The 25,764-nt window shown below is 40.1% G+C and overlaps 1 protein-coding gene across 8 annotated transcripts in view; it reads right to left on the bottom strand.

The window, feature by feature from the left end:
• Positions 1-25,764, bottom strand: part of LTBP1 (latent transforming growth factor beta binding protein 1) — a 476,883-nt gene that overhangs the window by 273,196 nt on the left and 177,923 nt on the right. For all 8 annotated transcript variants that reach the window (XM_039478754.2, XM_039478757.2, XM_039478764.2 and 5 more), the window contains one exon: positions 8,660-8,829. In XM_039478754.2, the coding sequence (XP_039334688.1) occupies positions 8,660-8,829 (170 nt within the window). The remainder of the gene's footprint in view (positions 1-8,659; positions 8,830-25,764) is intronic.

Genomic DNA, 25,764 nt, shown 5'->3' with positions numbered 1-25,764 from the left:
AGAAGATATATATACTGATTGAATATACATGTGTATTTATATACAACAGCCATCATACATATATACACGTACATATTTCTCGGTTTAAAGTTTGCTTGTCAGAGAATAACTCTAACATAACCATATTGCAATTACCTCTTAGGAAAGAAGGTTGTTCCCCTCCAGTCATGTATTAACTTCTACCTTCTTTGCACGGGAACAAAAAGAAACTATGGCAGCCAGGGTAGAGTTAATATTCAGGAGATATTAAAAAACAAACAATGCAGAACTAAAATCACAGGAAATAACACAGAACCCTTTTTAAGAAATGTCACATATAAAATATAAGAAAGGTATTCATAGATCCTACGTCAAAATGGGGACTGACTCACTCCAACATAGTCATTTTCAACATTAAGGGGACTCTTCTATAAGGAATCTAATTCATGAGAAAACAAAGCATTCTACTTAAAGTCCCTGGGAAACAACTCATGAGCAACATTTTGTATGGGCCTATTTTATTTTGAATCAAAACTATCATTTCTATTCTAACAATGATTAATTCCCTCAAAACTCTTTCCCAATCCAGAAGTAAAATCAAGCAAAACCCTCAATTTCTGGCAAAGAAATCCTGAGGCTGAGCAGGCACCATCTCTTTTCTTTTTCTTTGCTTTCCAGTTTCCCCACATGCAAACAGTGAATTCATTTGTATGACTTTTCCCTAGGCAAAAAAACAAAACAAAACAAAAAAACGGTTTGACTCTAGCATATTCTGGAGCCATACAGTATTGGTTTCTTAAAATCAGTCTCAACACCCAGAAATGTCCTTGAATTTGCTTGTTTGTTATGAACTCGTAGGCCCTTGGAATTAAAACCTTTCTCTGGCAGTGAAGGCTGCTCAAAGAGGAATTTAAACTACATAGTCCTTCACGCTAGAAGGTTTTTCTTCTTTGCTGTTTTCATATTGCTGGATAAGCTTCTTGGAAGTGTTTATAATCAATCCGTATCTACTGTTTCACAGCTATCTTAAACTTTGTGTGGCCAATCAGAGGGCAGAGAATAATCATGTTTGTATGGCTTCCCTGAACTGAGATGTTTTCGAACAGCTCTCAGATATACCATCCTCCCCTCCACGCCCAACCAAGCATAATGCGCATGGCAAGACTGTTGATGAAGCTTTCTTTGCAATAGATCATATCCTGTCCTTGAATGAAATCTGGATTCCCAAGGATACCAGGTCTCCCGAGCTCTAGGGTCTACTTGAAGCGGGAGGGTAAAAGAAGGATCATAGAACCCAAGGATACCAGCTCAGCAGAACACTGTTCATCGACATTCACCAGAATGCCTTCTCAGGTGTCAGTGTCAGTACATGGTTATAATGTTATTTTGTATTTGCCTTTATCTGGTTGCCACCCCAAGGATTTGTCCCTCTTCTGCAGCATCTATCCCATCATGGATGCTCTCACTTATGCCAGGGACACCTCCCATGAGCATTCTGGCACTAGGAATCCAGAGCCTTTAAGCAATGTTCTTGCCCACCTCCCTGAAGGAGGACCTGTCTGTGTCAACTGCTGCTTATCTCCTAACATTCAGCTTTGTTTTGCCAGAGCAAAAATCTTGAATGTCTCCTCTAAGTCTCTGCAAAACCACTCTGCTCTCTCACTCAGGGCAACCAGGAAGACCCAGACAATCTTACTGGTAACCTCTTTGCAGTATCAGACTGCAACCATAAAGAATCTTTGCCCCAGACACATGAACTTCCTTTTTCAAGGAAAGACATAACCATTTATCATCAAATCCTGAGATGTTTTCATAACTTGCCATGCTTCTTGATGTCAATCTGAACTGAAGCCTGAAGGCTAATGCCACAAGCAATACATTCAACCATAGTATTAATAAAAGGATAAAGAAGAGGCCTCATGTGTTCAAAGCATCCGTACTTTTCCTGGTGTAGAACTACTGACTGCAATCAGGCCAGAACTGGGATTCAGGAGTTCAGGCCACAAAGCTGCTACTATGAGAACAACAGACTCTGCATCTGTCTCAGACCAGAGCTCAGGATACCTGGGGAGCTGTTCTGTCTTCAAATGGAGGTGCCAGATTTCAGTCAGACCGTGATTGACAGCTGGGTGGGAGTCGAGCTGCTCCAGTCTGCTGCAAAGACTGGGAGAGGGCAGCACAGACCAGAACTCAGGGCTAAGATGTCTCCTGCGGCGCCAGTGCAGGTGGGGATCACATTGCCTTCTGTCAGAAGTCACTTAATAGGGACCTGTGCGTGCTTATTCACCTCTACCGCTGCTTATTTCAACAAAAAAAGGTTAGCTTTAACACTTTAAGTAAAAAGTGGGCTTGTCCTCATGTTTCCTTTTCTTTTTTCTGTTTTTGCAATTTAATGGTACTATGTTTGCAAATGCCAGTCACTTTTCTTTCTCTACCTCACATTAGCACGTCAGAAGACAACTAGGCAATTTTTTAAGAGCCTGAGTTATATCTGTTTAAAGACTTTTAAGAAGTTACTGTATAAAACATGATATCTGCCTTTTCTAAAATTGTTTAACACTTTAAGTAAAAAGTGAGCATGTCCTCACTTTCCTTTTTTTTTTTTTTTTTTTTTTGGCTATTTAACAATACTATGTTTTTGCAAATGCCAGGCATTTCTCTCTGTCTCCTCCATGTTAGCACATCAGTAGATAAATTCACAATTTTTTTAAGAGCCTGAGATATATCTGTTTAGAGACCTTTAAGAAGTTACTGTATAAAACGTGACATCTGCCTTTCCTAAAATTTGAAATGTCTGCTTTGCGGAATTTAAAGAACTAAGACTTTAGATGACTTTGAAATATACGTAACCTATTTAAAATCTACGCCCATCCTGAGAGAACAACTGGAATTAGCAATGAGAAATCCAATTAAGCGAAGTTCACATTTCTAAATCATTCCAAATATTAAAGTTATGTAGTAGAAAAAGGGACTAAGGAGGCAAATGCTTAAATTGGAGCTTCCCTAATCTTTTAGATCATCTTTGCACAATCTGGAAACCAGTTGTCTAGGGAACCACGTCAGTCACATGACCCCTGCTGCTCATCCTAAAGAAGTAACTCGACAATCTATCTGAGTAAGTCCTTCAGTGTCTTATAACCCTGATGATAACCATGCCCTTCTACCATAGACTGTAATTAAAATATTATCTGCTGGCTTTAATATTATAAAGCATTCCATATCATTTTAACTACAACAGCAGCTAGTAGGATGTAGACACTTATTATACCCTCAAAGACTTTTTCTAGCAGGTTGTATCAAACTAACTTCTTTCTGTGTGAGTTACTTGGGTTTGCTCCTGCACATGTGCTTTTCTAATCTTGACTGAGCGTTCTTATAAATGGTCTTCCAAACGTTATGTCATTTCCATTTTCTTCCTCTGGGTTAAAAAAAAAAATACTAAACTAAACACAATAGAATTTGGTTTACATACTGAATTCTTTCCTACAAGTCACCAATGAAAACACAGTGGAAAGCAGACCCTACCCCTACCCCATACCATCCTTAGACTTCTGAGAGTTTATGAGCTCAATTCCTTGGAGCTGATACTGAGTCTCATAACCACCTACTTGGCAATAATTTTTCATAGATATTTGTTATTTTAAATTGAGATATGAGTCACATGCCACAGAATTCACCCTTAAGTGTATAAGTCAGTTTTTTTTAGTATTTTCAGGTTGTGCAACCAGCATGACCACCTAATTCCACAACATTTTCATCACCCCAAAAGAACCCTCTTACCTACAAATAACGATTCCCCATTCCCACTCTCCCCAGTCCCCAGGAGCTGCTAATCTTCTTTCTGTGTCTGTGGATTTGCCTACTCTGGACATCTTATATAAATGGACCCATATAGCATGTAGTCTGGATTCTTTTGTGGATGGATTCTTTCACTTAGCTTGTTTCAAAGTTCATTCATGCTGTAGCATGTATCAATATCTTACTCCTTTTTATGGCTCAGTAATACTCCCACATTGTACAGATATATATATATAATTTTGTTTATCCATTCATCAGTGGATGGACATTTGGGGTTATTCCCACTCTCTTGGCTATTGTGAATAATATTGTTATGCACATTCATGTACAAGTTTTTGTGTGAATATATGTTTTCAATTGTTTTGGATATATAGCTAGGTGTGGAATTGCTGGGTTATATTTCGAGTTCCTCAAAAAAGTTAAATATAGAATTATCATATAATCTAGCATTTTTTGAGAAACTCAAAAAAGTTAAATGTCTTTATTTAAGATGTAGTATCTTAATGTGATACTGTGTAGTGCTATGGCTGGTACTGGTTCATCCCATAAAAATATTATTTCCACCAATATTAAAAGGTTTTCTGTAAACAACCAGGAATTATATCCCATTTCTTTCCCAATGGCTGTGTGGCCTGTCATTCTAAAATGAAAAGAAAGTGGACTTATCTAACACAAGTGGTTTCCTGGTAGTTCGTGTTTTCCTGGGTGTCTTCAAACTAAGTGAAAATGTATCTTAGAATTGTCACACTGGGCCGGGCGCGGTGGCTCAAGCCTGTAATCCCAGCACTTTGGGAGGCCGAGGCGGGTGGATCACAAGGTCAAGAGATCGAGACCATCATGGTCAACATGGTGAAACCCCGTCTCTACTAAAAATACAAAAAAAAGTAGCTGGGCATGGTGGCATATGCCTGTAATCCAAGCAGGCTGAGGCAGGAGAATTGCCTGAACCCAGGAGGCGGAGGTTGCGGTGAGCCGAGATCGCGCCATTGCACTCCAGCCTGGGTAACAAGAGCGAAACTCCGTCTCAAAAAAAAAAAAAAAAAGAATTGTCACACTGTGGAGAGTGGGTTGATGGGGACACTGAGAATGAAGGACAGCTGCTATAGTCAGGGCCTCTTGGGCCACATTTGTCATGTTCCAGGCACCAGTCAATCGGGTCCAATATCTAGATGTTTTCAGTGGATTGAGAGACTGTGAGTCTCTAGATCGAGAACTGGCAAACTACAGCCCATGAGCCAAATCCAGCCACCTGATCTTCTACAACCGACGAGGTAAGAATGATATTTACACATTTAATTAGATACATTTAAAACAGCTATATAAATATCCCTAATATCCTCAATTTGCCTACTGGCTCCCGAAGTCTAAAGTACTCCCTAAAAGTTTGCCAATCCCTGCTCTAGAGGATACTGATGCAAATTAAATTCTCTTAAGGCCAACAAATAAAGCAAAGCACCAAGTTACTAATTTATCACTAGAGATATCCTTTACCAGTCGGGCACAGTGGATCACGCCTGTAATCCCAGCACTTTGGGAGGCTGAGTCAGGCGGATCATTTGAGGTCAGGAGTTAAAGAGACCAGCCTGGCGAACATGGTGAAACTCTGTCTTTACTAAAAATACAAAAACTAACATGGCAGTAGTGGTGTGCATCTGTGATCCCAGCTACTTGGGAGGCTGAGGTAGGAGAAGTGCTTGAGCCCGGGAGGCAGAGGTCGCAGTAAGCCGAGATCATGCCACTGCACTCCATTATTCATAACAGCCAAGAGAGTGGGAACAACCCCACATGTCATCAGCTGATGAAGGGATAAATAGAATGAGATATAGATCTCTATACAATGTGGGAGTGTTAGCCATAAAGAGGAATAAGATACTGATACATGCTACAACATGGATGAACTCTGAAAACAAGTAAAAAAAAAAAGATATCCTTTACCAATGAACAGAAAACACCCAACATAGGATGTCATGTTACCTAGAAAGTGACTCAGAAGACTGGCAAATACACAGAATCAAATGAGAAAAAGTAGTGTGCACACATTGGACAGGGATGGTGGATTATGTTACAAAACTCTGGGAAAATCCCATAAAACACTCATCCCTCCCAAAAGAGAGCACCTCACTGGCAACTTGGTTAATTTCCCTCTATCTACAATGTTTTATCTGGAGAGTGCTGCATTTGACACATTAATGTATCTTACTTCACTAAATCCATGACCTCCATCTTCATCTCTTTCCTGCTTATTCAAAACAATTATTCTTTTTATCTTACCAAGTGTCCAGAGCAAATCTTATTTCCTTGGGCTTAAACACTACTGTCTCCTGCTATTATAAGCTAAAAGTCACACAGTGCTTACAGCTCAAGGTATGAGAGCTCTATTATTATTATTATTATTGCTCTTGTAATGTTTCAATATTAAACATACCAACTAGTAATTACTGTAGACCCCCTTTTTAGTTACTTTTAAAGGGAGAAGACAACACTTGTTACTGCCAACCTAAATGTCGTCTCTAGTTCTAATAGCTTCTCAAAAGTAATGGTAGTGGACTATAATGACATACATCACTCATTCAATTTAACTCCAAGATACATCATGCTCAAATGATCTCAGCATCTTCTATTTTTCTGAAGATCAGAATTATCAGCTTCTGTTTGACCTTCACATCTTTCAGCACAATAAGAAATAAATCGGTTTGCATTCAATCTCTTCAATAAAGATGAAAACGAAAATACTGAAGGCTTATGCTTTTCTTCAGACTTCTGTACCAACTCTTCCTTCCTTTCTGTTCCATGTTAGGCTTCCTTGGAGCCTCCTCTTTTACCTCCCACAGAATGGGAGTATGCAGAGACAGAGTATGTTTAGGGCCTACCTACTACTTGTGCCTCCTTTCCAGTTTTAATCATCTTTTGTGGTTCTTACTCAATTTTGCTATTTCATTATCCTTCATGGTCCAGCCAAATTACCTCTTTTAAAAACTTTCCAACTAGCCCTCCAGCTCTTGGTAGAGCTCTGGTCTCAGCAAAAATAGCCACATCTCCCTTCTTGTCTTTCCTTAACTCAGTTTGGCATTTGCTTCACTCAGTTAATTCGTGAGCTTCTTTTTGAACAAGAGCCATCTTTGAGGGGGAGGGGGTTGAGCTAAGAACACCATCACTTTGATAATGTATTAATCTACATTCTTCATATTAGCTCCCTACTATGTAGAAAATATATTTAAACAGAATTAGTGGGAAAGTTATGGACAGAACAGATAAGAAACTTATCTTCACATTCTTCTAAAATATAATTTCATCTTCCAGAACACTGTTCAACCAAGATTTGAGAGTTCAAAATACATACATGCACACGATTGTGGGAATACACACACAGTGGGAATTTTCATTCCAATAACAAATCATAGAAAACAAACAAAAACCACAGTCTAGTCTCTCGTCTTAATACCAGTGTTCTCAAACCATCTCTTCCTGATTCCTCCAGATAATTCACAATTCTCTTATCAGTATGATTACGAACTTTAAAAACTCTCTTCCCATCATACTCTGATATGGGAGATCTTTTTTAAAAACTGTCATCTATATAAAACCCCAAGGAACTAAGAAGTACATCTTTTCTTTAATTTTTAAAATTAGGATTAGAAAAATATTATACGTACACTCAAGAAATATTCACTTAAGAGAAACAGGCTCTTTAAGTACCTATATTAAAGGATTTTTAGAATCAAATAGACGCATTTATTATTTTGCAAATGCCTTGGAAGTGATTTTTTCCTAATGATCTAAATGGCATCTGTATTCTTCCCTAAGATCCCCAGGGCTCACTTTCCTCATCATCCCAATAAACAATACCAAAACTATTGTGCTGGGGTCCAGCCACAGTCACTGAGCAGGACTTTCTCAAAAGACAAAATGTGGATGTGCAAACCTACTGTTAGATACCCTTTTTGTTAAATGACCCATTCTGAGTCAATCACTTTAGATTCAGTACAGAAATGGGAAGGTGCAGGAGTGTAGGGAACCAAAGCCACAACAAATATGGACGTCACAAGTGCCGAACAGTAGTGAAAGCCGTATCTCAGCTCTTTGTACTGCTCCCAGTAGCGAAAGATGGTCCTTTTCCACCTCACGACTGGCATTTTCTTTCATTACCTATGGTGCAGGCAATCAGTCAACATGTGACAGGGCAGGAAGCAGCTGGATCGAGAGCATGTGTCTAGCTCTCGCCTCTGGATGGTCTGTGCCTCACTCCAGAACGTTTTCTCCAGATGCTGCCAGCAGACACTCTGTAATACCTAAACCACAAATCATCACATTCCCCACCCTCTGAGCCAGGCCTTGTCCTTGAGCTTCTCACATAGCGAGATATTAACTAAACTGGCCACTGATATAATAGTGCTTTACAAATTCAGAGAAATCTGCCACGCCAGCTGCTTGATATAGTCAAAACGAGGTGAGCCTTATAATATAAAAATATCCACCACAGGAGAACCTCAGAGAGTTATGCGGGACATTTCAGGCATTTCACGAGGCATGAGTCCTGGCTAGCTTCCTAAAGAAAATATTTTATCAATGTAAACATGTCAGACATACGACTGGACCCAAAATTAGAGCAAATATGTCTTAGAAATGAAGCCATCTTGCAGAAACAGAATTACGGGCAGGTCACTTCAGACTCATTTCCAAAATCCAGGAAAAACTGCTTTTCCTCAGAAGAAGGAAACCATGCTAAATGTCTGCTGTCTGGTTGTTTTAGGAACCAATGTGGATTTTTTACTGACTCTTGAATTTTATCTACTGTGACACATTAAAGCCGTCTACACTGAACAAAATGTTTCCAAACTCTGATACTGTAACTTAGGAAAATGGTTGATGAGATTATACTCACACTGAAAAGGTGTCGCAACTTGATCCTGCACGTATCTTAAAGGGAACGAAGGTTCGGTGGATTGCTCTCCTGAAATCCCCTTTTGGGCTGGAAAGTACTTGGGCTTCAGCACATATTCTTGGGTCTGGCCATGATGAATCATTATGCTCTGGGAGGAAAGGGGAGTCACTCTGGGAAGAAACAACGTAAAGAGGAGGAATTAAATTATGGACTCTTTATTTTTTATTTTTTGAGATGGAGTCTTGCTCTTGTCACCCAGGCTGGAGTACAATGGCACCATCTCAGATCACTGCCGCCTCCGCTTCCCAGGTTCAAGCGATTCTTCTGCCTCAACCTCCCGAGTAGTTGAGATTACAGGCACCTACTACCACAACACGACACCCGGCTAATTTTTGTATTTTTAGTAGAGACTGGGTTTTGCCATGTTGGCCAGGCTGGTCTCGAACTCCTGACCTCATGATCCACCCGCCTTGGCCTCCCAAAGTGCTAGGATTACAGGCATAAGCCACCATGCCTGGCCAAAATCATGGAATTTTAAAATTCAACTAAGAAGGAAAGAATAAGAAATGAGTCAAATGTAGAAAGCAACATCAATTTCAAGCAAGGCTCATTTTTGTCCTTCAAATACTGTCACTGACCATTCATGACATACAAGAAGGTAAATGACAGCTTACTCTCAGAAGTGTCCTTCATGAAAGGGATTCTGCCTGTCTAGTTAAGAAGCATAATGGTAAGTAGGATAACTTATCATGGGTAACTTTTATCACAGGATTCAGAGCACAGCTGCCATAAGCCTTCATGCAAAAACATGGCATTTATATTTAAGAAAAAGATGGAGCCAGGCTTGATGGTGCATGACTGTAGTCCTAGCTACTCAGGAGGCTGAGATAGGAGGATCACTTGAGCCCAGGAGTTTGAGGCTGGAATGAACTATGACTGCACCACTGCACTCCAACCTGAACAACGAGAGTGAGACCCCATCTCTAAAAAGAGAAAAAAGACAAAGATGTATACACAAACAGGTAATACATATACATTAAGTGTGCAGCACTGGAAATGAGAAGGGGGGAAACTGGAAGAAAGCACAGGAGGGGAATTATCCAAGAAATCCCCACCTTAACAGTTAAGCAACACCAACATGAATAATTCAAGCCTGTATAATACAGTGGGACCTTCCAACTCTGCCTAATACTAAAAGGTTAGCTGGTTAATCTCTTTGAGCCTCAGTTTTCTGATCTGTAGTATAGAATCTCTGTGACACTTAGCTGAGAAAAAAATGACTAAAAATCTGAACAAATGTAAACTAAAAAAACAATTTTACTTCTCTTTTGAAATATAAATTACGATGCCACTTTAGGGAAACAATTTTTATGCTGTATCTCATAATGATATAACTTGTACTATTTGAGTTAAATGTTTTATAATTATACTCTCATCTTTTTAATAGCACAAGTCAAGACTTCTGGGAACTTCTGAACATGATTACTATGTTCTCACCCTTCTGGCCCAACCCTTCTTTTCTGTGACAGTTCTCTTCCACTGCATCTAATTCACATTTTAAAATAAGCCTCTGCCCAGATTCAGTTATCCCCTGAGGAACAGTAATGAAAAATGCAAAGAAGATATACCAACTAATTCCAGAATATGCAAAATGGCTACTGAAATTGTTAGAACAGTGCATTTTTGCAGCAAACTGGGCCTTTAGAAGAGAACATGCTCTCTAATGTAATCTGACCCAAAAGACTGGCCCTAAGGAGAGACTATCTGAACAAGGGGAAGAAATGACGCCATGGCAGTCAGTGCAATAGGCAAATTGCCAAGCCACCCAAAACACCACCACACAATGCCTCATACCAAAAGCAGTAAAAGAAACTTGAATAGTCTCACTCTATTGGATTCATTCTCATTGGAGCTGGTGAATGAGCTATTCTGTGGGACAAGGCATTCAGGAGAGATAAAGGAATGAAAGAGGCTAGAGTTAGGGCACTTCCCTCTTAGTAATCTTGATCTACCCCCTTTAAACCTTGTGGTCTCAGGAAAGCCTAGAAAATCTATTTTGGGCCTGGATTTTCCAAGATGGATCTATCCCCTTTAAACCCTGTGGTCTCAGGAAAGCCTGGAACATCTATTTTAGGACTGGATTTTCCCAGATGCAATACCACGCAAGGGCACTCCCTTTGTCACCAGACTAATGACTAAATTACTAAAAGCCTAAGGCTTAACATTGTGAAGACTTGTTTTTGATGATGTGAGTGTTGTTTTAAACTTTAAGTGCATTTGGTTGGGATAGAGTAGCAAGTGAAACAGCTGGACACATCTGGTAGTGACTGATAAGAACCACAAGTCTCTTCTATCAGCCTCTTGGAAAGAGGACTCCTCCGCATCTCAGAAACAACTTGCTGCTACCCTGTCGCCATGCTGCTCTGACCTACTGCGAGATGGACAGGCTAGCTCCTATTCAGGGAAGGGAAAACCCAGCTTTCCAGGAGACCTTGGGCTACTTGCAGCTAATTCATGCACCCAACCACAGCCAGAAAGGTAAGAGTATGGGGTCTGCCTTTTAGTTGGGGTTGTCTCCGTCTCCCCTCTGAATCAAGGAAGCAGGGGACAACAAGAAATTAGCTGAAAACACATGTGCATGAGCCCTTTTTCCCTGAATGTAACAGAAAGGTAACAAACAAGGTAAAACCAAGCTGTACTAGGACTAGAACTTGAGTAACAGCCCTCAACCATCACTAACTTAAGGAAATCAGTAAAGGGCCACTACTGTCTACTTATTCCTCAAGTTACAACCACATTGCAAATATGGAATGACACACAGCTGCCCCCACTCCCTTACCTTCTCTGGCTTCCCCCATGACAGGTGTGCGGGCACAGGTAACCCACAGGCTGATGCCCCTCTGCCCCAAAGCCTCACAGAGTCAGAAGCAAGGCTATGGACAGGACCCCTGCTGGGGCAAGCAGACGAAACCATCCCATTACTCATCCTACAAACATCATGTGGAACCACCACCCTACGCTCTCTTCTTCACTTCCTCCTTCATGGTTGGTGTCCACCTTTTCCTCTAATTTCATTATTCACAGTGGTTTCCACTTCAGACCACCTTGCAGTGTTACAAATATATATCCTCTTTACTTCTTCTTCCTTTCCTTCTCTGTTACCCTGAGTATTTTGGGAAACAATCTCTCTCCATTTAAATTGGGATTTCCTCCTCCCTTCCCTCTTCTCGGAAAAAAAAGGTTTACTATCACCAGTGAACATCAAATTAGTCACAGCAATGTAACTGTAACTTTTTTAAGTGAAGGACTAAACTTTGAAGGAGAAAATTAGATTAAAAACTACAGGGATTTGGGTTCAAAATGGTTGGTGGGGGGCACCCATTTACTTTCCCTTCCTCCAAAAAGGTATCTTCAAAGTTATCCTAATGCCCTATCCTAATGCCCTAAGTTCCTCTCCACTCATGGATCTTCCTATCCCATCCACTGGGTCCCCTAAGACATCTCCTTAATCCTATAAATAAAGAGTTAACATTTGACAGAGCTGGAGAACTCAGGGTCTCTGCTCCAGCATCCCTTCTGATTGATCCAGACCTGTTTGACACAGGTTAATAAATATGTTTCAAATCATCCATTAATAAACACACAAGAGACATTTCAACAAATGTGTAAGAGATTCAAAATGCACCGAGAAACACTGACTGTTATAATAGGGTGAAGCAAGCCATGGTCTTAAAAAATCATTTTCTAACTTCTTTCACTTCAACCTATAGTAAAAAGTACATTTTACATGGAGATCCAATACACATCTATAGATATGTCTGTGTTTTGGTATAACTAAAACAAATTTTACAAAGCAGTGTTTATCCTTAATGATGTGCAGGGCACCCTGATATTTTCTCTTCTAAGCTATTGTTTTAATATAGTCTTGAACCACTATGTGTATTTCATGACTTCATGACTTCCCTAATGGGTTACAACCCAGTAGTTCAAGTTCACTGGTCAGGAGTCACTCTGGAAGAGTACAGACACAGAGGAAGCAGTTGTCGCAGGGACCAAAGAAAGGTTCAGAATACTTAAACCAAGTCAAGTAAAGGGTGACTTCACAGCTAGGGAGGAGAAGTCAATGCCTGACTTCAAAGCTTGAAAGGACAGGCTGACTTTTGTTGGCGACTGATGGCTTTAAGTTGAAGCCACTGCTCATTCACCATTCCAAAAATCCTAGGACTCCTGGGAATTCTGCTAAACCTACTCTGCCTGTGCTCTACAAAGAAAACAACAAAGCCTGGATAACAGCACTTGGGTCTGCAGCATGGTTTACTAAAGATTTTAACCCTACTGTTAAGACCCACTTCTCAGAAAAAAAAGATTTCCTTTCAAAATACTACTGCCCATTGACAATCCACCTGGTCACCCAAGAGCTCTAATTAAGGTGTATAAAAAAGTTGATTTTTTTTTTTCAGTGACTGCTAACACAACATCCATTCTGTAGCCCACAAATCAAGCAGTTATTTTGACTTTCAAGTCTTACTATTTAAGAAATGCATTACTTAAGGCTCCAGCTGCCAGATATAGTGATTCCTCTGATGGATACGGGCAAAGTAAATTCAAAAAAGTCTGGAAAGGATTCGCCATTCTATATGCCATTAAGAACATTTGTGATTCATCAGAGGAGGTCCAAATATCAACATTAATAAGAATTTGTAAGAAGTTGATTCCAACGCTCATGGATGACCCTAAGGTCAAAAGTTCAAGACTTCAGCAGAGGAAGTCACTGCAGATGTGGTGGAAATAGTAAGAGAATGAAAGTTACAAGGGGAGCCTGAAGATGTGACTGAACTGCTATAATCTCATGATCAGACTTGAGGAATGAAAAACTGCTCCTTGTGGATGAGCAAAGAACATGGTTTCTTGAGATGGAATCTACTCCTGCTGAAGATGTTGTGAACGTTGTTGAATGAAAACCAGGGATTTACAGTATTACATAAACTTAGTTGATAAAGCAGCAGCAGGTTTTGAGAGAACTGACTTTCATTTTGGAAACAATTCCATTGTGGGTGAAATGCTATCAAACAGTATCACATGCTACAGAGAAATCTTTCATAAAAGGAAGAGTCAATTGACCTGATAAACTTCTTTGTTGTCTTATTTTCAGAACTGCCAAAGTCACCCCAACCTTCAGCACCCACCACCCAGATCAATCAGCAGACACCGACATCAAGGCAAGACTCTCTACCAGCAAAAAGATTACAGGGCCAGGCATGGTGGTTCACATCTGTAATCCCAGCACTTTGGGAGGCTGAGGTGGGTGGATCACCTCAGGTCGGGAGTTCAAGATCAGCCTAGCCAACATGCTAACATCCTGTCTCTACTAAAAATACAAAAATTAGCCCGGTATAATAGTGCACACCTGTAACCCCAGCTACTCAGGAGGCTGAGGCATGCGAATCACTTGAACCCAGGAGACGGAGGTTGCAGTGAGCCAACATAATGCCACTGCATTCCAGCCTGGGCAACAGAGACTGTCTCAAAAAAAAAAAAGAAACACTTTCTACCAGCAAAGATCACATACGATTTGAAGGCTCATTTGATCATTAGCATTTTCGAGCAATAAAGCATTTAAAAATTTTAATTTAAAAATTAATTTCTACTTTTAAACAATTAATGTACATGGTTTTTTGAACATAACGTTGTTGCACACTTAGTAGACGTAACTTTCACATGCATTAAAACAAAAACATTCACATGACTTGCTTTATTGGGATACTCACTTTCTTGTGTTGGTCTGGATGTGAACCCTCAGTATCTCCCAGTGTACCTATAATGACTTTGGGAGGAAAGCTGGGGGACAGGGCATGAAGTAAATAAGCTAAGTCTTCATCTACTAGGGCAAGACATTTCAGACAACAACTAAAGTGAATAAATCGAGAAGGGGCCATAGGGAGGTAACTGTAAGAAGAACTAATAGGATCTGAGGATCAAATGAGCAAAGGGGCAGGGACAGCGAGGAAAGGGGTACAGCAACACTCAGAGGTTTCAAGCCCACTGGAAGGATATTTTTGGTTCAAAGACGAGGGGAAAAGTAAGTGCAAAGAGGTGTGCCGAGTCGCAGCTGTCAGAAGAAAGGGCTACTCTATCAGAGTGCAAGGATGATTATGTTCGTTTAGAAACAGAAATGTGGGGTAGATCTCTAAGGAGAGGTTAGGGAAAGCCTCTGAGTTTAGAATAGTGACATTCTAGGACAGGCCACCATCTTCAAATGCAAAAATGTTTCAGGAAAAACAACACGGAACCACACAGTCTTGGAGGATACTCACACTTAATGGCAGACACATAAAGAGAATATAGGAGGAAAGAAAAGTCAGAAGAGGAGAAAAACAAGAACCAAGTCAGTTCAAAAATGGTAAGTGGAAGAAAGTTTCTAGGATGAAGTGGGAGAAGATCACCTGCAAACTGCTGCAGAAAGCCAAAGGAATAAGAAATTAGGGGCTGGGCACCGTGGCTCATGCCTGTAATCCCGGCACTCTTGAAGACTGAGGTGGGCGGATCATGGGGTCAAGAGATTGAGACCATCTTGGTCCACATGGTGAAACCCCGTCTCTACTAAAAATACAAAAATTAGCTGCGTGTGGTGGTCCACACCTGTAGTCCCAGCTACTCAGGAGGCTGAGGCAGGAGAATCACTTGAACCTGGGAGGCGGAGGTTGCAATGAGCCGAGATCGCGCTATTGCACTCCAGCCTGTCCACAGAGGGAGACTCTGTCTCAAAAAAAGAAAAAGAAGTTAGGAAAGGCTGCTGGGTTTGGTTGAAGGTCACTACTCTAGACTAACAAGGGCCAGAAAAATCAACAGTGTGCTGTTAGGAATGGTGAGAGCCAAAATATGACTGCATATTATGTGACAGAGAGATACTAGTGACACACAGAAAAGAAAGGATAAGAGAAACAGGCCAGAGACTCGGGTACGGCTGGGCATCTGAAGACTTGAATCTGCGGAAACTTCAGTATCTTTGTAAGTAGCAGGGAAACAATCGCATAAAACTGTTTGCCTTAAAAGAAAGAATTAGTCACACACTGTTTACACTGCTGCCTTCCTAGTGGCAATTTTTGGCGCATGTACGGACTAAACTTTTCCATATTTCTACTAAATCCATTATTTGACCTGTGGAGATGGTGGGAGGATCTGGCAGAACACAAGGCCTTTTCCAGTTAAGAAAAGGGCTTTGGACCTCACAGAAAGGAACCCCCAATAGGCCGTAAAAAGTTTCCCACAGAAGTCCAGTCCAACACAATCTAATCCATGCCTCTGTGTTGAGGGTCTTTAGTTTCATAATCAGGAGTAAGAAAAAGCAGAAGGGGAAACAGGGATGCAGGAGGAAGGCACAGGTGTCATCTTCAGTCTCCCAGGGCCAGTGTTTCTCCACAAACTTCCAGTGATCAATGGCACCCTGCCTGCCTTCAAGTTGTTGAGAAGGATGGGTGAATGCTACTCAACAAGCAGGATGGGCATTCGAGTAAATTAAAGTGTCAGCTCTGATTTGATGCAGAAAACCTCTTCCCCCTAGAGAGTACTCAAGGGCAATATGCACACAAGGAATGGCAAAGAATAAGCAAACCATTAGGAAGATGCCACATGGCAGCATCACACACACACACACACACACACACACACACACACACACACACAGGGAGACAAGGATTTATGGTCCATGACCCCATCCATATGGAATTACCTATCACACCAAAAAAGAATTAGGAGGTAACAGGCTGCTAATGAAGAGACTAAAGGCAAGCACATACAGACAATGCATACAGACAGTGTATACAACATAGAGACTGTGCATACAACATACAGACTGCATCTACACCATAGAGACTGACAGTGCATACAGCATACAGACTGCATCTACAACACAGACTGTACATACAGACTGTGCACACAGCAAACAGACTGTGTATACAACATAGAGACTGTGCATACAGACAGTGTATACAGCATACAGACTGTGTATACAACAGAGACTGTGCATACAGACAGTACATACATACAGCATACAAACTGCATTCAGTAAACAGACTGTATACAACATAGAGACTGTGCATACAGCATACAGACTATGCATGCAGACAGTGCATACAGTATACAGACTGTGTATACAAACAGTGCAAACAGCATACAGACTGTATACAGCATAAAGCAGGGGTCCCCAAACTTTTTACACAGGGGGCCAGTTCACTGTCCCTCAGACTGTTGGAGGGCTGGACTATGCAAGGTGTGACACCCTTCACAGCCAGCACTGCTGCCTCCACTATCCCAGACAGCGGTATACAGTGTCACAGGCCCAGCACCGCCTCCAGTGCTGTATACAGGGATGGCGGTGATCAGCCTGTGACACTGTGTGTACAGCGTCCTGGACATCTGCAGCAGTGGTGGGCCTCTTCTGTGGGAAGCCCACAGCTGCATGTTTCCCCTATTATAAGACACCTCCTAAAAATAAGACAGCCCCCGTCTTTTGGGGGTAAAATTAATATAAGACAAGGTCTTATAATAGGGGAAACACGGTGTGTAGTAATGTGGGGGGCGACTTTTGGGCAAAGGGAGGTTATAGGGGCCATTATGTTGTTGTACATTTGGGGGAGTATAGGGGCCACTGTACTGTGTAGTAATGGTTATAGTGCTTTGCCTTTCTTCCTACTTCTACTGTTATTTCACACTGCTTCTGGTGATGTGGGGCGCTGCAGCCGCAGACCGGATGTGCGTCATATGACGCGCTTCTGGAGCTGTGACGCGTGCGTCCTGCGTCACCGGAAGTAGTACTGTACGTGAGCAACGCAGTGCGGCATTGCCACATACAGCACTCCAGGAGCACAGGATGCGGATGCATGCAACCACCAATCAAAGAGGTGCCCCTTCCTGAAGTGCGGCGGGGCTGGATAAATGGCCTCAGGGGGCTGCATGCAGCCTGCGGGCCGTAGTTTGGGGACCCCTGGCATAAAGACTGTGCATACAGTGTATCAGCAGACTGTATATACAGTGCATACAGTATACAGATTGTGTGTACAGACAGTGCATACAGCATACAGACTGCATACAGCATAGAGACTGTGTATACAACATAGAGACTGTGCATACAGACAATGCATACAGTATACAGACTGTGTACACAGTGCATACAGCATAGAGACTGTGCATACAGCATATAGACTGCATCTAAAACATAGAGATTGCATAAAAACAGTGCAAACAGCATACAGACTGTATATACAACATAGAGATTGTGCATACAGACAGTGTATACAGCATACAGACTGTGCATATAACATACAGACTGTGTCTACAACATACAGACTGTCCATACAGACAATGCATACTGCATACAGCACACAGACAGTGCACACAGCATACAGACTGTGTATACAACATAGAGACTGTGCTTACAGACAGTGCATACAGAATACAGACTATGCATACAGACAGTGCATTCAGCATACAAACTATGCATACAAACAGTGCATACAGCATAGAGACTGTGTATACAGACAGAGCATGCAGACTATGCATAGAGACAGTAAATACAGCATATAGACTGTGCACACAGACAGTGCATACAAACAGCATATACAGACTGCCAATAATAGAATACGGAAGAACCAGAGCATGCCAGAAAAACACAGCAAAAGTAAAATGAAATAAGCAAATACAAAACCATGAAAATGGGAGAAATGAAAATATTATACTGAAAATATACAAGAAAGACCAATAAAAATTGTCTTAGACTAAATCGGATGAAAGAGACAAAAGGGATTGAGAAATTAAAATGGAAGAAGGTAGATATTTGAGGAAAACATAGAAAATAAGATAATTTTAGTAATGGTCATTCATAAACATGATCAACACAACCAAATAGTTCCATATCTTCCTTTACCAGTGGTTCTTAACCAGGGGCTATATATGCTTCTCAGAGACACTTGGCAATGTCTGGATACGTTTTCAAGTGTCAAGACTTGGAGATGGCAGACTGGCATCTAGTGGGTAAAAGCCAGGGATGCCACTAAATATCCTGTAATGCACAGGACAGCCCCTATCCCCCCAAAAACTATCCAGCCCAATATGTCGATAGTGCCATGGTTAAAACATCCTGCTCTAAATGTGGGCCACTATCAGCAAACTATTATAACAGATACGAGTGAAGAGCCAATGGCCTGTGGCAGGTCTATAGAAATGACGGAGCCAGGCACACAGAAATTTCAACCCTGGAGAAGGAGGAGATCAAAACTGCACAACCTCTTAATGTGTCCTCTGGATGCCTCATTAGGCCAAAGAGGTGGCCCTATCTTCAAGTTGCCCGGACAGAAGACATACCCTCTTCTCTTCTACGTTTAATTATCAAAGCTACATGCTAAAAAAGCAGATAACGTATCTGCAAAGGATGAGGTAACTCAAAAACTCTGAAAAGCACAGTACACTGAAATTATCAAAACTTTGAACTAAGTTATTTAAATAATTAGCCACTGAAAGAAATATTCTTAATACTAAAATCCTGAGGTCTTAAAAAAAATGAGTTGCTACATTTGGTTACTCAGGAAAGCTTACCTAAAACCAAATTTAAAAGAAATTGCAGCCATCTTCTATGTATCTAAACTGACAAGGGCCAGAGAAAACCTGACTAATATAATCCCCCCAAAATTCAAAATGTAAACAGTGTAATAATTAAGGTTCCTAGCCTATTGGGCAAATGCCAATCACATGACTTTAACTGATTTCTAAGAACCAAATCTGAGCTCTAGTATTTATCATGGGAAGGAAGGGAAGAATTACCTCAACTTCCTCATAGTGACATAAGGGTAATGATTCTGCCTCACAAAGTTAATGTGAAAACAATAAGAAAGCATGATTTTTTTATGATAAGTGAAAATACCCAGCACAATACGTGATATTCGATTCTTTCACTCCTCTTCCAATAAGGACAAAACAAAAACAGAATTTCAACCCTCTGATGATATTAGATTTCTATTCAAAGACCGTCTAGGCATACATTTAAGAAAAAGGCAAAGCTAACTTTTTAAAGATTCATTAAATAAAAGCTTTACTTAAAACATTTTTTTGAAGTTGTTTGTAAACAGTGAGTTCAGAATTTACAAAGTCCCATTCAGCAGTCCTAGGGTCAGCTGTTCACACTCTCAATACCTAATGAGTTTGTAAGAGTCAAGGAACCTAGGGCTACAACCACCATGGAAAATCAGTTTGGCAGCTCTTCAAAAAGCCATTAAGCACAGAATTACCATAGCATTTGGCGATTCTTCTCCTAAGTACTGTCAGCAGGGTCTCAAACATACTTGCGTTCCAGCCTTCACTGTGGTGTTATTCAAAGCAGCCGAAAGGCCGAAACAACCCAATGTCCTGGGACAAATGAACAAACAAAGTGTGGTTTGTCCATACGATGGAGGATTATCTAATCCCAAAAAGAACTGAAACTCTAACACATGCTACAGCACAGATGAACCTTGAGCATATCATGCTAAGTGAAATAAGACAGACATAAAAGGACAAATATTGTGTGATTTCACTTACATGAGGTCCCTAAAAGAGGCAAATTTATAAACAAAAAATAGAGTAGAAGTTATCACCAGGGGTTGGGGGAGAGAGAGAGAGAATTACTATTTAATAGGTAGAGTTTCTTCTTGGGGTGATGAAAAGTTTTGGAAACAGAAAGTGATGGTTGCATACCTGTGCAGGTACTGCCATGAACTATACATTGAAAATGGTTAAGATAGCAAGTTTTATGTTACATATACTCGACACTGACACACACACATGAGACGGGGGTGGGGGGGGGGCGGGCAATTATACCCTAAATTCCTTAAACAAAAAAAAATCATGGACCACAGTGAATGAGGGAAAAGAAGGTGGGTTTCTTGCCCCCATGCCCTCATCTTTCATATATCTGGATGACGCAGTGTTAAGTCTTGTTCATCTCAGCCAATTTCAAACATGTCTTTATTCCCTTTTACACAACCATTTGAGATGCCAATTCTGGAGTAGCAGCTAGGTGTACACTTCTATCCCACATATTACCAACTTCATTTTTATTCCTTCTGCCCTCTAGCACTCTTCACTCAGCTATTCCATGAACCACAGCATGAGATTTCAGTCTCAGCCGCCATAACACGCTTTGCTCTCTTATAGCATTGTGATGAATTAACGTCCAGTTTGCCAGATGTTGGAGGTAACCTCTATCCACCTTCCTGGGAGGACTTTCCTGCCTAACTTTGCTCACTCCCCAGATTCTTCCCCCATAGCATTGCTGTAGCTGTTGATTTACATGATTGTTTTATTCAACCCTCCACATCGATCCCTAATGGAAGCAAGAAGAGACAGTCATGGATTTTGGTTTCAGGTGCTAATTTTATATATTCCCCCTTGTGACCTTTAAACCTAGAAGGAAGGTAAGGGTAGTGGGAAGATGTCAGAGAAGTTGTTCTTTCACAATTTTCCCTCTTACTAGCCAGCACCTTCCTGACACTAAAGCACTATGAGAGGCACCCACAGAGTCAAGGATGAATGCTGTGGGTAGGAGGACCCAAGCACCCACTTCTACGGGACAGGGCATCCACATGGCACATGGTGCTCAACACAGAGGAAGAATAAACAGCAACACGGGATCTGGGAAACTCAAATCATCCTTCTGCTCTGAATCTCTGAGCGCCCCGACTCAAACGTTACCAAATTCCTCTAAGTCTCAGTCTCTTCATTCATAAAGTATAGGACGCTATATTTCCATAGTCCTCCAGCTTTCAGAGTTCAGCCAGCACATCAAGAACTGTAGCTCCAAAACTGTTCTCCAGTCACACCAAAAAAAATATTTCATGTGGGAAAAAATTTTTATGTAATTTACATATAGATACCTGTTCAAATTAGGATTCAGGGTTTTATTTTCCTATCTTCAAGCTAGATAAAATAAATAAAAAGAGAAAATTCTTTCAATTTTTAAGGTGAATGCAATAAACTCTGTTTTTCCCAAATGGCTGTGTTTTTTTTTCTATTACAATTGCTGCTAAACTAGGTCACCTAAGTAATAAATATTGAAAGCATTTAACCAAATTCAAACATCTGTTCCAATCCCCTTTTAGGGCTAGATCCAGCTGAAACAAAATAATCTACTGCCCTACAAGACCTGCAAGATCCTCTAACACTGCTGAAAATGTTGGGAGGGTTTTTCTCCCCTAAAGCCAATATATCTGGAGGGAAATATATATATATTTATATATATATGGCTTATTTCAATATGTCTGGAGCACAGGTACAAAATTTATGAGAAGCTGCAAAATCTGGGCAAGTGAATCTTCTTATATCAGGACAACAGGACTCACAGCCAAACTTCAGTTGGGTACGAACCCAATTTAAGCCCCTACTTGGTAGGTCTGTTCAGAGAACATGGTGAAGGTAGTGCTTCTACAGTTTCCGTATATATGAGGAGAGGCTTGCTCTGAGGCTAGTTGCCCTACTTTGCATTGGAATTTCTAAGCAAATAATTCAAGTTTGACTTTCGGAAAAATATATTGACTTTATAAATTAAAAAACATTTGTGGTCCAGGCGCAGTGGCTCACACCTATAATCCCAGTACTTTGGGAGACCAAGGTGGGCAGATCACCTGAGGTCAGGAATTGGCCAGGCTAACCTGGCCAATATAGTGATGCCCCATCTCTACTAAAAACAAAAAAATACAAGATTAGCTGGGCATGACATCACATGCCTGTAGTCCAAGCTGCTCTGGAGGCTGAGGCAGAGGAATCACTAGAACCTGGGAGGTGGAAGCTGCAGTGAGCCAAGATCACACCACTGCACTCAAGCCTGGGTGACAGAGTAAGACTCTGTCTGAAAAAAAAAAAAAAAAAAAAATTGTGTTTAAAAAGACACCATAAAGTTAACAGCTCAATAATACATTTGAAAAATATCTGCAATGCACACAAAAAATTAGGGCATAAGATACAGAAGTTTCCCACAAAGTGAAAACAAGACAAATTGGTGACTCAATGCAAATGAAACAAAACCCAGTAGGAAGACGGAGAAAGGACATGAATAGGCAATTCACTAAATCAATTGAAATGACCATGATGTATGAAACAATGCCCACCCTCAACAGTACTGTGGAAAATGCAAACTTAAGATTACATTTGCACTCATCTTGCTAATTAATTAGCAAATAAAGTTTTTTAAAAGAACTATTGCTGATAGGGATATAAAGTGGGGAGAAGTCTACTCTGGAATCCCTAGTAGAAACATGAATGGTAACAGACTTTGGAAACCAGTCTATAAAATTTAAATTAAAAATGGACATACTCATTGACCAACTAATCACATTCTTTAAGAAATAATATTCTAATATGTAAAGATATATATTTAACATGGTTATTGAATGACTGTTCATAACAGCAAAAAGAAAAATTACCAGAAACCAAATATTCATAAACAGAAGATTCATTCAATCAATCAGCACATTTACAAAATGAAGTACTTTATAACCATTAAAAATGAATCCGGTCAGTGCTATGGAAGAACTTCTATGCTATATTTTAAGTAAGAAAATCAAGGTGTAGAAACATTAATGTACTGTATCTTTCTTGTTTATTAAGCAATAAAAAAGTTAAAGATAATTATATAGACCAAAGGAAAAAAAACCAAAGATGAGTTTTTATCCACCACATTATTAATATTAGTTACTTGTGAAGGAGAGTGGTACCATAAAGTGGGGAGGAAAAACTAAAAATAAAATAAAATTGCATTTTAAAGATATCTATGATGTTTTTAAAAAGCATATGATATTCCAATGGTGTAAAATGATATGTGTATTTCATAAGTAAATGCATAAACAGATAATCAGAAACAAAATAACTCTAATTCATCCCCCTTATCACTGCAGTGGTCTTCAAACTAGGTGCCATACCCAAAGAGTACAAAATACAATGCTGGGATACAAGAGAAAAATACTAGCACTTTACATGTCAACTTTTATTTTATTGGTAGTTATGTTATTTCACCCACTTGAACTATTTTTAGGATGCTTTATATTATTAAAAATGTATTGCCTCAAAAGATATATAAGGTAATACTGAAACATTTTTGCTGATATACATATGCAATTTAAAAGTTTAGAGACCATGGTGGATACATTTAAACAGAATTATTTTTAATATCAAGACTCCTTCAAGAATGTTTTGAGGGCCGGGCACAGTGGCTCAAGCCTGTAATTCCAGCACTTTGGGAGGCCAAGGCGGGTGGATCACGAGGTCAAGAGATCGAGACTATCCTAGTCAACATGGTGAAACCCCGTCTCTACTAAAAATACAAAAATTAGCTGGGCATGGTGGTGCGTGCCTGTAGTCCCAGCTACTCAGGAGGCTGAGGCAGGAGAATTGCCTGAACCCAGGAGGCGGAGGTTGCGGTGAGCCGAGATCGCGCCATTGCACTCCAGCCTGGGTAACAAGAGCAAAACTCTGTTTCAAAAAAAAAAAAAAAAGTTTTGATTACCTAGTTGCCTATAGATTCTACAGAACCTATAGGCAAATATGATTCTATAGAAACGAAGACTAGAGCCATTGCTTCTACCAGGATTGGGTTTATCAGCATCTTCCTCTCCCTTTCATCCCCATTCCTTCTAACCTATCAGAGTCACCAACTTATCAGAGCAGGACTTCTCAGAGAGAAAACCACCACCACTGCCACCTGCTATCACTTTCTCTTTTTTTTTTAAGTTCAGTTTTGTTTTAGAGAGATGAGGGCCTCACTATGTTGCCTAGGCTGACCTTGAACTCCTGGCCTAAAGTGATCCTCCTGCCTCAGCCTCTGAGTAGCTAGAACTAAAATCATGCACCACTGTGCTCAGCTACTTTCTGTCACTCTCATATGTGATCTATCTACCATTACCACCAATTCCTTTCCATTCTCTTAAAATCAGATTTTCACATCATCTGCTAAATTATTTTCCCAAGTAATCCTATGAGAATGACTCTCAGAATGAACATACACTTTAAAAACTCTGAAAACTACAAAGCACCATGAAATTGCCACCAATGATCCTACTGTCATTCTTGTCAGGATAACAGGTTGACAGAACTCACAATTCTTGAGATAAGAACAGCATTTGTTGTAAAATTCTTTCATTTTTACATGTATTACATCTACCCACTCCACGCTATTACATTGAGTTCCCATCTGGTGTCATTTTCCTTAAGCCTAAAGAAATTCCTTCAGAAATTTTTGCTATAGAGATGTGCTACAAAAAATTGTCTCCATTTTCATTTTTATGAAAATATCTTATTTTGCCTTCATTTTTGGAGGATTTTTCTTTGGATACAGAATTCTGAGTACAGATAGCTTATTTTGTAGCACTTTAAAAATGTCATTCCACCATTTTATGACCTGCTTTGTACCTGATGAGAAGTGATCATTCGTACTATTGTTCCAGTGTCTTATGACATATTACATACATATTTGCTGCTCTCAAATTTTGCTTTATCTCTGGTTTTCAGTCATTTTATTACGCAGTGCCCAGGTGTGGGTTCCTTTTTATTAATCTTGCCTGGGATTTGCTGAGCTTCTTTAATCTCTAAATTTATGCTTTTCACCTAATCTGCAAGACTGTCTAATACTATCTCTTTAAACATTTTTCATGTTACATTTGCTCTCTTCTTGCCTTCTGAGACTACAGTTATATAGACATTAAATTACATGACATTACTCCAACAGCACTGAGACTTTATTCATTTTTCTTTAATAATTTTTCTCTTTGTTTTCTAAATAATTAATGCTGATCTATCTTCAAGGCCACTTACCCTTTCAAACTTCTACTTGTTTTTTAATGTTTTCTATTTTTCTATTAAAATTTCCTCCATCTTTTGTTTCATTCAGACCATATTTTACGTCCTTGGGCATATTTATAATACATGCTTTTAAAGTCCTTGTGTAATAATTCCAACATCGTCAGTCACCTTAAGGTTGTTTTCTACTACCTGTTTTATCTCTTGTCTATAAGTCAAATTTCCTTTTCTTCTCATGATTATTATTAGGTATAGGGTATTATGAACATTATGAAGTGGAGACTCTGTAT

This window comes from Saimiri boliviensis, chromosome 1 (assembly GCF_048565385.1).
Source record: "Saimiri boliviensis isolate mSaiBol1 chromosome 1, mSaiBol1.pri, whole genome shotgun sequence".
In the NCBI taxonomy this organism is placed as follows: Eukaryota; Metazoa; Chordata; class Mammalia; order Primates; family Cebidae; genus Saimiri; species Saimiri boliviensis.
The sequence above is the reverse complement of the archived record's forward strand: the minus strand, read 5'-3'. Positions and strand labels throughout refer to the sequence as shown.